The sequence below is a fragment of the Panthera onca genome, chromosome X (assembly GCF_046562875.1).
Source record: "Panthera onca isolate mPanOnc1 chromosome X, mPanOnc1 haplotype 2, whole genome shotgun sequence".
Taxonomy (NCBI): domain Eukaryota; kingdom Metazoa; phylum Chordata; class Mammalia; order Carnivora; family Felidae; genus Panthera; species Panthera onca.
The window spans coordinates 40387881-40401836 of record NC_138357.1 but is presented as its reverse complement, the minus strand read 5'-3'; the positions used below and the strand labels follow the sequence as shown (position 1 = coordinate 40401836).

General features: G+C 35.6%; 1 protein-coding gene across 2 annotated transcripts in view; it reads left to right on the top strand.

The window, feature by feature from the left end:
- COL4A5 (collagen type IV alpha 5 chain) overlaps positions 1 to 13956 on the top strand; it is a 243484-nt gene that overhangs the window by 145457 nt on the left and 84071 nt on the right. For both annotated transcript variants that reach the window (XM_081793058.1, XM_081793057.1), the window contains exons 18-21: positions 887 to 928; positions 3688 to 3820; positions 8765 to 8938; positions 9235 to 9318. In XM_081793058.1, coding sequence (XP_081649184.1) covers positions 887 to 928; positions 3688 to 3820; positions 8765 to 8938; positions 9235 to 9318 — 433 coding nt within the window. The remainder of the gene's footprint in view (positions 1 to 886; positions 929 to 3687; positions 3821 to 8764; positions 8939 to 9234; positions 9319 to 13956) is intronic.

The window sequence follows — 13956 nt, the reverse complement described above, 5'->3', positions numbered from 1 at the left end:
GAAGATAATAAATACTCAGAGAACAAAAGTTTTTTTTTTCAAGTAGTAAATAAAGTGATAGGAAAAAGTAACTCTTTAAACTAAAAGGAGCTTTTAGATAGATGAAAAGTTCCTATGAACAAGTCTAGAACAAGAAGAGAGGTGTGAGAGAGACATCTATCCTTGGGTTTTGGCCAGTAGAATAACAATTATATACTGTGTTTTTCATGCTGTAGTAGCTACTGGTTAAGAGTAACAGTTTTGCTTCTGAATTTGTCTTTCATTAGTTTCTAAGAGCAAACTCACAAAAGCAGTTATAATTTATTAGCTGTTCCTGATAATAGCTAAGTCCATCAGCTCTAAAATATCTGTGACTAATGGAAATGACATCTAGTTTATGCCTTCAACAAGTTTTATGAAAAGAAACAAGGCTAGATGTAAAAAAATATAATGCTTTTAACTGATTCTAGTGGTACCAATTTCTTTATTCAGTATCTTCTTTCTAAAGTATTTATAGTTGCTAGAAAATAGTAATCTTAAAATCAAAGGATGTTGCATCTAGAAAAACCTTAGAAGGCTGGTCTGTATATGTGTCAGTTAAGTTACTTGATTTGGTCAAAATTGTATAACTAGTAAATCTGAAACAACATCACGGGTCTGACTAGGCTTATTTCAGTTAAGTTAATTGATTTGGTCAAAATTGTATAGCTAGTATATCTGAAACAACATCACGGGTCTGACTAGGCTTATTTCAGTATTGTCTCATTACCTCAAGTAGTAGTTCTCTTAGAGATATTTTATTATGGATTCCTGGGTCTTCATGAAACCTAGATATCTGTTACATTTTTAAGGAAATCAGTGTTTTCATATGACTTTTACTAACCTACTTTACACTTGTATTGAACAGGGCCAAAAAGGTGACATTGGCCCAACTGGGCCTCCTGGACTTGTAAGTTTCTTTTAAGTCTTCATTTATCAAACTTCTTAATGCATTTTCATTTTTGTGCCTTAATGTACTCTGTACCTTTTCCTCATAGAACAAAATTCTAAGTCATTATCAACTTTTACTGGCTTAAAAGTCTACATATAAAAACTTCAGTGCTGTTGACCTGAAAGTCTTTGTATTGCTCTGCCTGTATATTACTTCTCCATGGTAAAGATCCAAAATTATGGCATTGTGTTGTTTTGCCTCATGATTGCCAAAGTATTTATCAAGTAACCAGCAGGTGGTGCAAGTATGGCTTACAAAGTTTCAATAAAAGAAATTTGGGGAACTAGGGATCGGCCCTTTCCCTTACAGAGCCCTGGAAAGATGGATTTGGTCTTAATAGGTTTTCTCAATTATACAATTGCCTGATTGATACCTCTTTCTTCCCTGAGTATGTGCCTTCTAGGGGCTCTTAATCAAATGTAGGTAACTGCTCTATGAAAATACACACAGGGGGTTTATGGATTTTCTGTAATGTTTGCATTCGCTATGAAATTTAAGTCAAATACGTTTCCAATCTTACTAAGAATAAAATATCACTGATGCAATTTAATATATTGGCTTTTGTTTGTGTTGAAATTTGGTAAGACTCTTGCTTTTATATTGCATTAAATCTGCAAAGGTGCAAGTGCCATAAAGCCTGTATGTTCAGGACATTTGAGTAATATTAATTTAATTATTTCTGTCCAGAGTTAGTCTCAGATATTGATAGTTAGTACTTCACAGATCTAACAAGGATATACATAAAGAAGATCGTAGACAATTTTTTTAAAGTTTACTTATTTTGAGAGAAAGAGGGAGGGAGTAGAGAGTGAGTGTGAGTGGAGGAGGGGCAGAGAGAGGGAGGGAGAGAGAGAGAATCCCAAGCAGGTTCCATGCTGTCAGCACAGAGCCTGATGCAGTGCTCGATCCCATGAACCGCAAGATCATGACCTGAGCCAAAATCAAGAGTCAGATGCTTAACTAACTGAGCCACTCAGACGCCCTGATCTTAGACAATTTTTATTAATTTTCATTGTAAAATCAGAACTTTTGTTGTCTAAGAAATAATTTCTTTATGAAATGAGATAATAACATTTTGATAAAAACCAGAAGAAATGGAAATTTGGGGACTGCAGTCCTATCCAGCAGCTCACTTTCCTTTTTGAACTGCTATCTCCATTCTAAGTCCCACAACTTTCAGTCTCCTTTTGTCTGAATATTTCTTCTATCCAACAGAGCCAGGATGAAATACCATACTTTGCCAGTGGGTGTTGATTTGTACCTCAGTCCAATCTTAAAACTAAAGCTTATTTATCATTACAGCTCTATGAGATTAATTTCTTTATATTTAGATTATTTAATATGAAATTGTTTCAACACTGGGATTCTACAAAGACCAAGAGAAAAGGAATAATCAGTTAGTTGATTCAAATCAATAAAGCCCTCCCAAAAGAGAGGAGTTTGTTTTGTTTTGTTTTGTTTTGTTTTACAGGAAGAAAAAAATGTGGGTTGATAAAGGGAAGGATTGGGAGATGGCATTACAGATGTTTGAAATGGCATATTCAGGGCGCCTGGGTAAGCGCAGTTGGTTAAGTGTCCGACTTCGGCCCAGGTCACGATCTCACAGTTCGTGAGTACGAGCCCCACTTCAGATCCTGTGTCTCCCTCTCTCTCTGCCCCTCCCCCACTTGCACTCTCTCTCTCTCTCTCTCTCTCTCTCTCTTGAAAATAAATAAACATTAAACAAATGAGGAGTCCAAGCACCCTTTGTTGAATGGTAGCATCACTGAAATAAATATATGTGGTGCTACTTTAAAAAGACAATATTAGTGTGGCTAGGTAGCTCAGTCAGTTAAGCATCTGACTTCAGCTTAGGTCATGATCTCACAGGTCGTGAGTTCAAGCCCCACGACAGGCTCTGTGTGGACAGCTCAGAGCCTGGAGCCTGCTTCAGATTCTGTGTCTCCCTCTCTCTCTGCAACTCCCATGGTCACCCTCTGTTGCTCGCTCACTTGCTCTCAAAAATAAACATTAAAAAAAAAAGAAATGGCATATTCAGAGGGAAAGACAAGAATGTGCAAGATGCCTGAAGTGGTTATAATGAGATAGTCCTCACTGTCCTAAAACTTTACTGCTAAAAATAACAGGAGATGTAATAGAGGAGAGAGGTACTGAAAGTGAGAAGAGACTTGACAGAGTCCAGGGTGAAAAGTGGCATCAGACATAGTAAGAAGTAGTGAATTTTGAGGCCTTACACCGCATATCTAACACAGAAAAACTGGTTTTTGAGAAAGTATCTGTTGGCAGTAGATTTGGATTTAAGGGGAGAAGTTCAGAGGTGCTTCTGTTCGTCCAAGTGTGAGATGGGGATAGTAGCTGTGGCAACAGGAAAGAAGGGGACAAATCAGAGAGACATTTTCAGTAAATAATTATCAAGCTTAGGTAATTGGAATGAATTGAATGTGATTAGAGACATAAAAAATAATTCTAGCTCTGTAATCTTGGGCTGGGTTCAGGAGGGTGGCAATATTATTACTGGTATTAAACAGTTTCTAATCAGTTGAAGGAAAGGAGTGATGACGAATGTGACCCATAATCTGTGTGGTAGTCTTAATAGTTTTGCATCCAAGAGCTCTGTGAAATGATGGGATTGTAATCATATATAGCTTCTAGGTTATTTTTAGGAGAACAAGTCTCTTCCTCTTTGAATTCCTTTATTTTTTTCTTTCATAATAAAGGTAATCCCTAGGCCTGGGACTGGCGTAACTGTGGGAGAAAAAGGAAGCATTGGGTTACCTGGCTTGCCTGGAGAAAAAGGAGAGCGAGGATTTCCTGGAATACAGGGTCCACCTGGCCTCCCTGGACCTCCAGGTAAAAGAGACTGTACTTAATGCTCTTGTGTTTACAGCACCCTTACTAATCCCCATGTCCAGTATTATCATATTAGTTCCAAGGTGAGCATGGCAGTAAAAGACATGAGTATTTTCTAATTGACAGAAACTTCTCAACTCTTACTATAACCTGTCTCACCAAATTTCTCACTTGTACTTAAAAAAGAAAAAAAACCAAGTCAGATGGATAGTTCCCTTTTACCCTAAAAATACCATTTCCACTTTTTATTATTAATAAATTACACCCAATGATTCTGTGATCCAAAAATTATTCGTTGCATTTTTTTATGCTGCTATGGAAGGGAATGCTATTCTAATAATGCCTAGTTTTATAAGATTTCCTGCATAAAAATAGTAAACTATCCACTTAGAAGGCCAGAAATATCTGCTTAGAAATCCCCATGGTGATTTGGTGTGAAATAAAATTTGGGGGCTCAATACTAACTGTTATATCATTCCCTTGTTGAAGATAAACAACATAGTACAGCATTTCTAAATTGGCCAGCCTGAGCACCACCCTTGCCTAGCATGTTTATTTGGATGTTCTCTGAAATGAAGTGATAGTATGGATTTATGTAAAATTTGAGGAAGCATCTGGTATAGTACCTGACACACATGTATGTTTAATAAATTATTATTCCCCACCCTTCAAAAATTTGGCTAATGAAATATTAACATAATGAGATGAGTGACAATCCATGATCCTCCCAAGGAAAAAGAATAAATGTGGGTCTCATTTAATTCTAAGTATACACTTTGGATTTCCAATTTCAAGATAGTGGACTAAACACATACTGTGTCTAGAAAATTCAGATAAGGAATTCTCCCAGGATGCAGCAAAAACGTTATAGAATTAGATCATATGAAAGAAAAATTAAGAGACATAGGTATAAATTTAGAAGTTCTAGAATTTACATGCAGTTGAAAGGGGAGAGAATGGGACAAGGGGTAATATTTGAAAAATTAATGACTGAGAACTTCTACTTATTTGAAAGAAAACATGAGTCTCTTTGAAACAGCTTATGAATTACCAAGCAAGAGTGAAATAAGAATAATACAAAAATACATAATGACACATTGTTTGGACACTTTAGAATTTAAGGATAAAAAGAAATCCTTAACAACTATATGAGGGAAAAGCAGATGACCAACAAAGCAATAAGAGTCAGAGGAAGATAATGGAGTCAAAGGAAGATAATTTTCAATGTTATAAAGAAAATAACTATGAGTTTGGAATTCTGTATTATATCAAACTATCATCCTAATGTGAACATGTGATACTTAGAAAGTTTACCACCTCCAGAACTTCTCTAAAATGGATATTGGACAGTTTAGTCTAAGAAGGAAGAAATTAATTCAGGATGAAGTTGGGGGTGGGGATGGGTAAGATGCAAGAACCAGTGGTTAGGAAAGATACTGGTAAAATATATGAGGTCTAAGTAAGTATTGATCAAAAAAATAATAGAGGTATTTTAAGTAACAAAATGGAACGATAACTATATACATTATTAACATAGGATGTAAGGGTGCAGAGAGAGTAAGAGGAAATCAATCATAAGGTTTTTTTGTCTTATTAGAGAAAGAGAATACTAATATTATTAACTCTGTAAGGTTTTAGAAAAATATAAGTTTAAATACATAGGCTAAAATTTTAGTAACCACTAGAGAAAATGTAAATAAAATGCATGGCTTACACATCCTTTGAGGAAAGAAAATAACCAAAAAACTTGATCTACATAATACAAGTTAGAATTGGAACAAAACAGACATGAACTGTGGTAAATAGAAAATAAAATATAAGATGACAAGAAGAAGTTAAAAATAAATCAGTAACTCCAATAAATGTGAAAGGACTAAGCATTGATTAAAAGACAAAAACTAAAATAAAATTGAAATAAAAATATATACTGTGCATAACAAGCCTATATAAATTAAAAGGACATAAAAAATTTTAAATACAGCAGTTGAAAGATATTAGGCAAGTGATATCAAAAAGAAAGGTGGTTTAACAATTCTAATATAGTATGAAATAGAATTCAAGAAATACATTAAAAAGACATTTCATATGGATAGATAGACAAATTAAACCACAATGATGTAAAAGTCATGAAACCATGCATCTGAAAATACAGCTTTGAATATATAAAGTGAAAACTGAAAAACTACAAGTGATAAGTTGGTAAATCCCTAACATACCAAGGATGTGTAAAATAAATCAGGGTATAAATGATTTGAGTAAGACAATTAAACTGTGTATGTGGGAAAGAGAAAAGCTGTGTGCAGCAGAGAATATACATTATTTTCAAACTTACATGAAACATTTATAGAAATTTATTCAATCAGAAAAAAATCTTTTAAAATTATACACAAGCCATGCTCCGTGACCACAGTGAAATGAAGTTAGAAATTAACAACAGAAAGCACCAAATTTCTTTACATTTGTATATTAAAATGCACATTTGTAAATAACTCGAGAGGTAAAGAGGAAACAGAAATGGAAATGACAGTCTACTGAATGCTAAACTAACTTATATCAAAACTTATTAAACATAGCCAAAATGGTATCCTTAATTTATCACAAAATTAAAGATACTAAAAATAAATGAGCTACTTTGAAAAAATTATAAGAAATAACATAAACATAAAAAAATTAGGAAAAATTTGATAAAGATAAAAATAAGAATAAACTGTGATCAAGAGAAAAGCAAGTGAAGGCACAAATAAAATCAGTAAAGAAAATATTATTACCATAAATACAATTATTTTTTTTAATTATAAGAAAACTGTAAAACTATATCAATATATTGGAAATTCTAAATGAAATACGCATTCCTCAGGAAACAAAAAACATAAATGGCTAAAGTTTTCCTGAGAAAGTAAAAAAACTAAGTAGATTAATTACCATGGAAAATTTGGAAATGTTAAAATTTCCACAAAAAGGCACTGGTTTTATGAGTGGTTATACAGCTTTGTGAATGAATTCTACTAAATTGTTGGGTGGGAAATTCTGATATTTTACAAACTTTTTCAGAACATATTTTTTAAAAAAGACCTTTAATTTAAAAGCATTGATGCCAAGTGACCAGGGAGATAACACTAGTAATAAATATAATTCAGTTTCATTTATGAACATAGAAGCAACAATACTAAATAAAATATTAGAAGATCAATTCAGAAGTATATTAAGATTGCAAGGATGGCTTAACATTTCTATTATTGCCTACACTGACAGATTAAAAGAGAATAGGCAATATTTGCAAAGAAAGCAGTCAATAAAATTCAGTATCCATTCATTTTTAAAGGGTAAAGAAGTTATTGAACTAAGTTTAAAAGGGAACTTGATGAAGCTATCTGCTTCATACAGGAAGTACAGGACTGTACAGGAAATGTCATATTTTTGTGGTGAAACATCAGGAACATTCTCACTCAAGTCAAAAATAAGATACACATACTCAGAGTCGCCTATACTGTTTATCCTTATACTGGAGTGCCCAGCCAATTCACTACAAGTCTGGTGTAAGGATGGAACAAAACCCACAATTTTAGTTATTTACAAACCCTATTATAATCTACCCAGAAAGCCTAAAAGAATCAAATGACAAATTACCAGAATTTAGAATGTTTGCAAGGTGGGCAGATATGCTAGTTGCATACTTAAATAATTTGTCTTCCTCTTCACCAATGAAAAGTTGAAAATGTAAGAGAAAAAAATCCAGTTAACAATAGTAATAGCAATAAAATTCACAGTACTAATCAAATTAACCCATGAATAAACTCAAGAGAAGATGCGTATGCCTTTTTTTCAGAATTCTGTAAAATTTCTTAATATAAGAACTCAATATTATAAACAGTTGATTCTCCAAAATTTAGTCTTTAAATTCAAATAATCTCATTCAAACTTCCGCTGTTTTTTTAAAAAATGAAACTGACAAGTTGATTCTAAAATGCATTTAGAAGATAAATTTATAAGTCTAATAAAGATTTTTTTTTTAATGTTTATTTTTCAGAGAGAGACAGAGGCTCGAGTAGGGGAGGAGCAGAGAGAGAGTTAGTTCATTTAAACAGTTAAACAGTGGGGCACCTGGGTGGCTCAGCCAGTTAAGTCTCTGACTTCAGCTCAGGTCATGATCTCATGGTCCGTGGGCTCGAGACCCAAGTCAGGCTCCCTTTCTCTGTCGAAAGTCTGACACTTACCCGACAGAGCCACCCGAGTGTTCCAGGATGGTTTTTAAAAAGGACAAAGATGGGCATATTTTTCTTACCCGTTTTGAAAACAGTTTTCAAATTATTTATAATTATAATAATTACTTTCATTATTATAAAAATATGTTTGTGGTTCAGGAATAGACATTGCAACAGAAGAATGTCCAGAAATAGAGCCATGTATACATGAGAACTTTGAGATGCCTCTTTTTCTCTTGCTAATGGTTTTCTAGTATTTCTTAGATTAAAAGATCATAGCATCAAAGAGTGGGTAGAGGGTTATTAGTACATTTCCAAAAGTAGTAAAGCTACACTAAATTATTCTTTCTTACTTTCAAACTGGTACTTACATTATTTAAAACTTTTCATGTGGGGTGCCTGGGTGGCTCAGTCGGTTAAGCATCTGACTCTTTGTTTCGGCTCAGGTCGTGCTCTCATGGTTTGTGGGTTCAACCCCAACATTGGGCTCTACACTGACAGTGCAGAGCCTGCTTGGGATTCTGTCTCCCTCCCTCTCTGCCTCTCTCTATCTCAAAAATAAATAAATAAACATTAAAAAAATCTTTTCATGCTTTCTTCAGATATTGATTCTCATAGAAAAAACAACATAACTGCATTATACATTAAAGGAAGATCTTTTCATTACTTATGTCTCATTGAGAACTAAAGTAATATCTCCAAAATAAGATCATTTTATCACTTTAATTGTTTTTTATCTTAGGGACTGCAGTTATGGGTCCTCCTGGCCCCCCTGGCTTTCCTGGAGAAAGGGGCCAGAAAGGTGATGAAGGTCCACCTGGACTTTCTATTCCTGGATCTCCTGGACTTGATGGACAGCCTGGGGCTCCTGGACTTCCAGGGCCTCCTGGCCCTCCTGGCCCTCAAATCCCTCCTAGTAAGATATACTTTTCTCCTAAATTCTTTTGTTTTTGTTTTGTTTTCATTTGTAAGTGAATCCAGCTGAAGGTTGGCATTATTCTACTGCTGCCTCTACTTTTGATTTTTGGTGATTCTTTGATGTTTAAATTTTCACTTCAAATCATCACCAGTATTATATCTTCCTTTTGCTTATAGGTCCTTGCATTACCACGGAGAAGTAACTGAAAATATTTTTTTACCCTATCAGGATTTCTTTTTGTTTAGCCTTCTGAATATTTCACAAGTAGCTTGTTATCCTTCATCTTATCTCAGGTGATGAGATATGTGAAGCAGGCCCTCCAGGCCCTCCAGGATCTCCAGGTGATAGAGGACTCCAAGGAGAACAAGGAGTGAAAGGTTTGATCCCAATAGTCATTCCTTCATTCTTTCAGATCATCAGCAAAATCCCCTGTATCCTCCACTCTACCTCAGCTACTCATTCCCAGGGTCTTACCCCAAGACCATCTCCTTACCAATAGTGCACACCTCTGTAATCTTGATCTCATGAGTCCCATTTCCTGACCACTATCTCCTGGCTAGCTCACTACCTGTAATAACCTGACTCCAATATCACTTCAGCCACACTGATACCTTCCAACTTTGACTATCCCTCAACCTTTTCATGTCCTTTCTTCCCTCTTCACCTAGGTAAAATTACATGATCCATCATTGTAAACAATCCCATGCATAAACCTTGGCCTCCATTGCCCTCCTCTCACTTCATTGTACTAACTTGGAACAAAAACCTAGTTTTGGTAATTCCAAATTACCACGTCTTCCGAGCCTACACCTTCTCTTCTCTCTTCAAATTTTTAACACTTTCTCTTCCATTCTCATTTTAGTGTTCTGACCTTGCTTCCTTTTTCATTGACCAATTGAAGCAGTAAGAGAATTCTCACAGATTACTACTACCACATTTACCCACCACATTACTTGCATCTGTGCACGTATATTCTTCCTTCCTGCCTATTACTGTTACTGCTCCTATCTAAAGCCAGTTCTTCTATTTGTACAATAGATTCCATTCCCTCTTGTTTTCCCAAGGATTTCATTCCAGAAATTCCTGCCTCTCCCACATCATCAATTTTTCCCTTTTACTGGATCATTCTCAGCAGCACACAAATACACCTTTCTTTTCACTTATCTAAAAAATAACTTATCATAATCCTACTTCCCCTGCCAGATACTGCTCTATTCCTCTGCTCCCATTTGCAACAAAACTCCTTCAGAATTTTCTATTCGCTGTCTGTGGATACTTTTCTCTCATTTTCTTTTAAGCATACTTCAGTCAAGATTTTGCTCCCCTAATCCACTACTCCATAGATGCTGTTTTTGTCAAAGTCACCAGCAGTCTGTACCCTGTTAACCCAGATACCAAATCTCAGTCTTTTTTCCCCACCATTTTTAAATACTTTCCTCACTTGGTTTTCAGTATATTACATGTCCTGAGTTTCTTCATTCTTCATACCTCCTTGGAATATTAATAATATATATTAGATGTAGAGATAGAGAGAGAAAAAAAAAATATATATATATATCTTTCTGTAAATGTATCTATATAATCTCCCATATAACTACCATCTAAGTCAAAAGATAGGGGTGCCTGGGTGGCTTGGTCGATTAAGCGTCCAACTTCGGCTCAGGTCATTATCTCACGGTCCATGAGTTCAAGCCCCACATCAGGCTGTGTGCTGACAGCTCAGAGCCTGGAGCCTGTCTCAGATTCTGTGTCTCCTTCTCTCTCTGACCCTCCCCCATTCATGCTCTGTCTCTCGCTGTCTCAAAAATAAATAAACGTTAAAAAAAATTTTTTTAATCAAAATATAGAACTTTTCCAGGACTCTTGTGCCCCCTAGTCAACACTCCCAAAGGTAACCACTCTTTTTTTTTTAATTTAATTTAATTTTATTTTTTTTTCAATATATGAAATTTATTGTCAAATTGGTTTCCATACAACACCCAGTGCTCATCCCAAAAGGTGCCCTCCTCAATACCCATCACCCACCCTCCCCTCCCTCCCACCCCCCATCAACCCTCAGTTTGTTCTCAGTTTTTAACAGTCTCTTATGCTTTGGCTCTCTCCCACTCTAACCTCTTTTTTTTTTTTCCTTCCCCTCCCCCATGGGTTTCTGTTAAGTTTCTCAGGATCCACATAAGAGTGAAACCATATGGTATCTGTCTTTCTCTGTATGGCTTATTTCACTTAGCATCACACTCTCCAGTTCCATCCACGTTGCTACAAAAGGCCATATTTCATTCTTTCTCATTGCCACGTAGTATTCCATTGTGTATATAAACCACAATTTCTTTATCCATTCATCAGTTGATGGACATTTAGGCTCTTTCCATAATTTGGCTATTGTTGAGAGTGCTGCTATAAACATAGGGGTACAAGTGCCCCTATGCATCAGTACTCCTGTATCCCTTGGGTAAATTCCTAGCAGTGCTATTGCTGGGTCATAGGGTAGGTCTATTTTTAATTTTCTGAGGAACCTCCACACTGCTTTCCAGAGCGGCTGCACCAATTTGCATTCCCACCAACAGTGCAAGAGGGTTCCCGTTTCTCCACATCCTTGCCAGCATCTATAGTCTCCTGATTTGTTCATTTTGGCCACTCTGACTGGTGTGAGGTGATATCTGAGTGTGGTTTTGATTTGTATTTCCCTGATGAGGAGCGACGTTGAACATCTTTTCATGTGCCTGTTGGCCATCCGGATGTCTTCTTTAGAGAAGTGTCTATTCATGTTTTCTGCCCATTTCTTCACTGGGTTATTTGTTTTTCGGGTGTGGAGTTTGGTCAGCTCTTTATAGATTTTGGATACGAGCCCTTTGTCCGATATGTCATTTGCAAATATCTTTTCCCATTCTGTTGGTTGCCTTTTAGTTTTGTTGGTTGTTTCCTTTGCTGTGCAGAAGCTTTTTATCTTCATAAGGTCCCAGTAATTCACTTTTGCTTTTAATTCCCTTGCCTTTGGGGATGTGTCGAGTAAGAGATTGGTACGGCTGAGGTCAGAGAGGTCTTTTCCTGCTTTCTCCTCTAGGGTTTTGATGGTTTCCTGTCTCACATTCAGGTCCTTTATCCATTTTGAATTTATTTTTGTGAATGGTGTGAGAAAGTGGTCTAGTTTCAATCTTCTGCATGTTGCTGTCCAGTTCTCCCAGCACCATTTGTTAAAGAGACTGTCTTTTTTCCATTGGATGTTCTTTCCTGCTTTGTCAAAGATGAGTTGGCCATACGTTTGTGGGTCTAGTTCTGGGGTTTCTATTCTATTCCATTGGTCTATGTGTCTGTTTTTGTGCCAATACCATGCTGTCTTGATGATGACAGCTTTGTAGTAGAGGCTAAAGTCTGGGATTGTGATGCCTCCTGCTTTGGTCTTCTTCAAAATTACTTTGGCTATTCGGGGCCTTTTGTGGTTCCATATGAATTTTAGGATTGCTTGTTCTAGCTTCGAGAAGAATGCTGGTGCAATTTTGATTGGGATTGCATTGAATGTGTAGATAGCTTTGGGTAGTATTGACATTTTGACAATATTTATTCTTCCAATCCATGAGCAGGGAATGTCTTTCCATTTCTTTATATCTTCTTCAATTACTTTCATAAGCTTTCTATAGTTTTCAGCATACAGATCTTGTACATCTTTGGTTCGATTTATTCCTAGGTATTTTATGCTGCTTGGTGCAATTGTGAATGGGATCAGTTTCTTTATTTGTCTTTCTGTTGCTTCATTATTAGTGTATAAGAATGCAACTGATTTCTGTACATTGATTTTGTATCCTACCACTCTTTTATCCTATATCACACATCAGTTTGCCTAATCTTGAACTTTGTATAAATGGAATCATATAGCATGGGCTCTTTTGTGTCTGGTTCTTTTGCTCAATATTCTATCTGTAGGATATGCCTATATTTTTGTTTGTAGCAATATTTTTTTACTGCTCTTTGGTATTCACTGTATGAAAATATCTAAATATTTATTCTACTGTTAATGAACATTTGGTCTAGGGCTATCACGAATAAAGCTGCTATGAACATTCTTATATATGTATTTTGTAGGACATAAGCATCCACTTGTGTTGCGTACTACCTGGGAGTGGAATTGCTGGTTTTAGGGTAGGTGCAGGGTTTTTTTCCCATAAATGTCACCAAACCATTTTTCCAGAGTGGTTTTAGTTTCCAGTTCCCTGATGGCTTACTGATGCTGAGCCTCTTTTCTTATAGTTTGTATATTCTTTCTATAAAATGCCTGTCTTTTCCTATTTTTAATTGGGTTGTTGAATGTATGTATCACAACTATCTTCCCCCATGTTGTGACTTGCTTTTTTACTCGTTGTTTTTTTTTTAGTAGAAGTTATTAAAAAAAAGAAATCCAATCAGTAGTATCCTCTTTTTTGGTTAGTGTTGTTTATGTTGTTTTAGAAATCTTTGCTTATCCTAAGGACCTGATGATATTTGGTCTAGGGCTATCAGGAATAAAGCTGCTATGAACATTCTTATACATATATTTTGTAGGACATAAGCATCCACTTCTGTTGTGTGTTTTTTTCCTAGAAGCTTTATCATTTTGACTTTTATATTTTGATCTTCGACCTGTCTTCAAGTAATTTTTGTGTATAGTTTGAAGCTGGCATCAGAGTTTTTTCCCCATATAGATATCCAATTGATTCAGTACTGTAATACAAAAGACCATCATTTTCTCCACTCAAATGCATTAGCACTTGTGTTGTAAATTTTATGACAGTATACGTCATAAAATGAGTCTGTTTGTGACCTCTCTATTTGGTTCACTGTTCTATTTGTTTCTCTTTGCACCAGTGCTAGCTTAAATTATTGTAGTTTTATGGTAAGTCTTGGCTTACTTTGCATTTCCATACGTATTTTAAATTTATATACCCAACTTTTAATTTTGGAATTCCCCCAGTATTTTAGTCCTTCTTCCTCTTCTGTATTTGAACTCAGTCTCATGATTTTAAATACCACCTATTTGCCAGTGG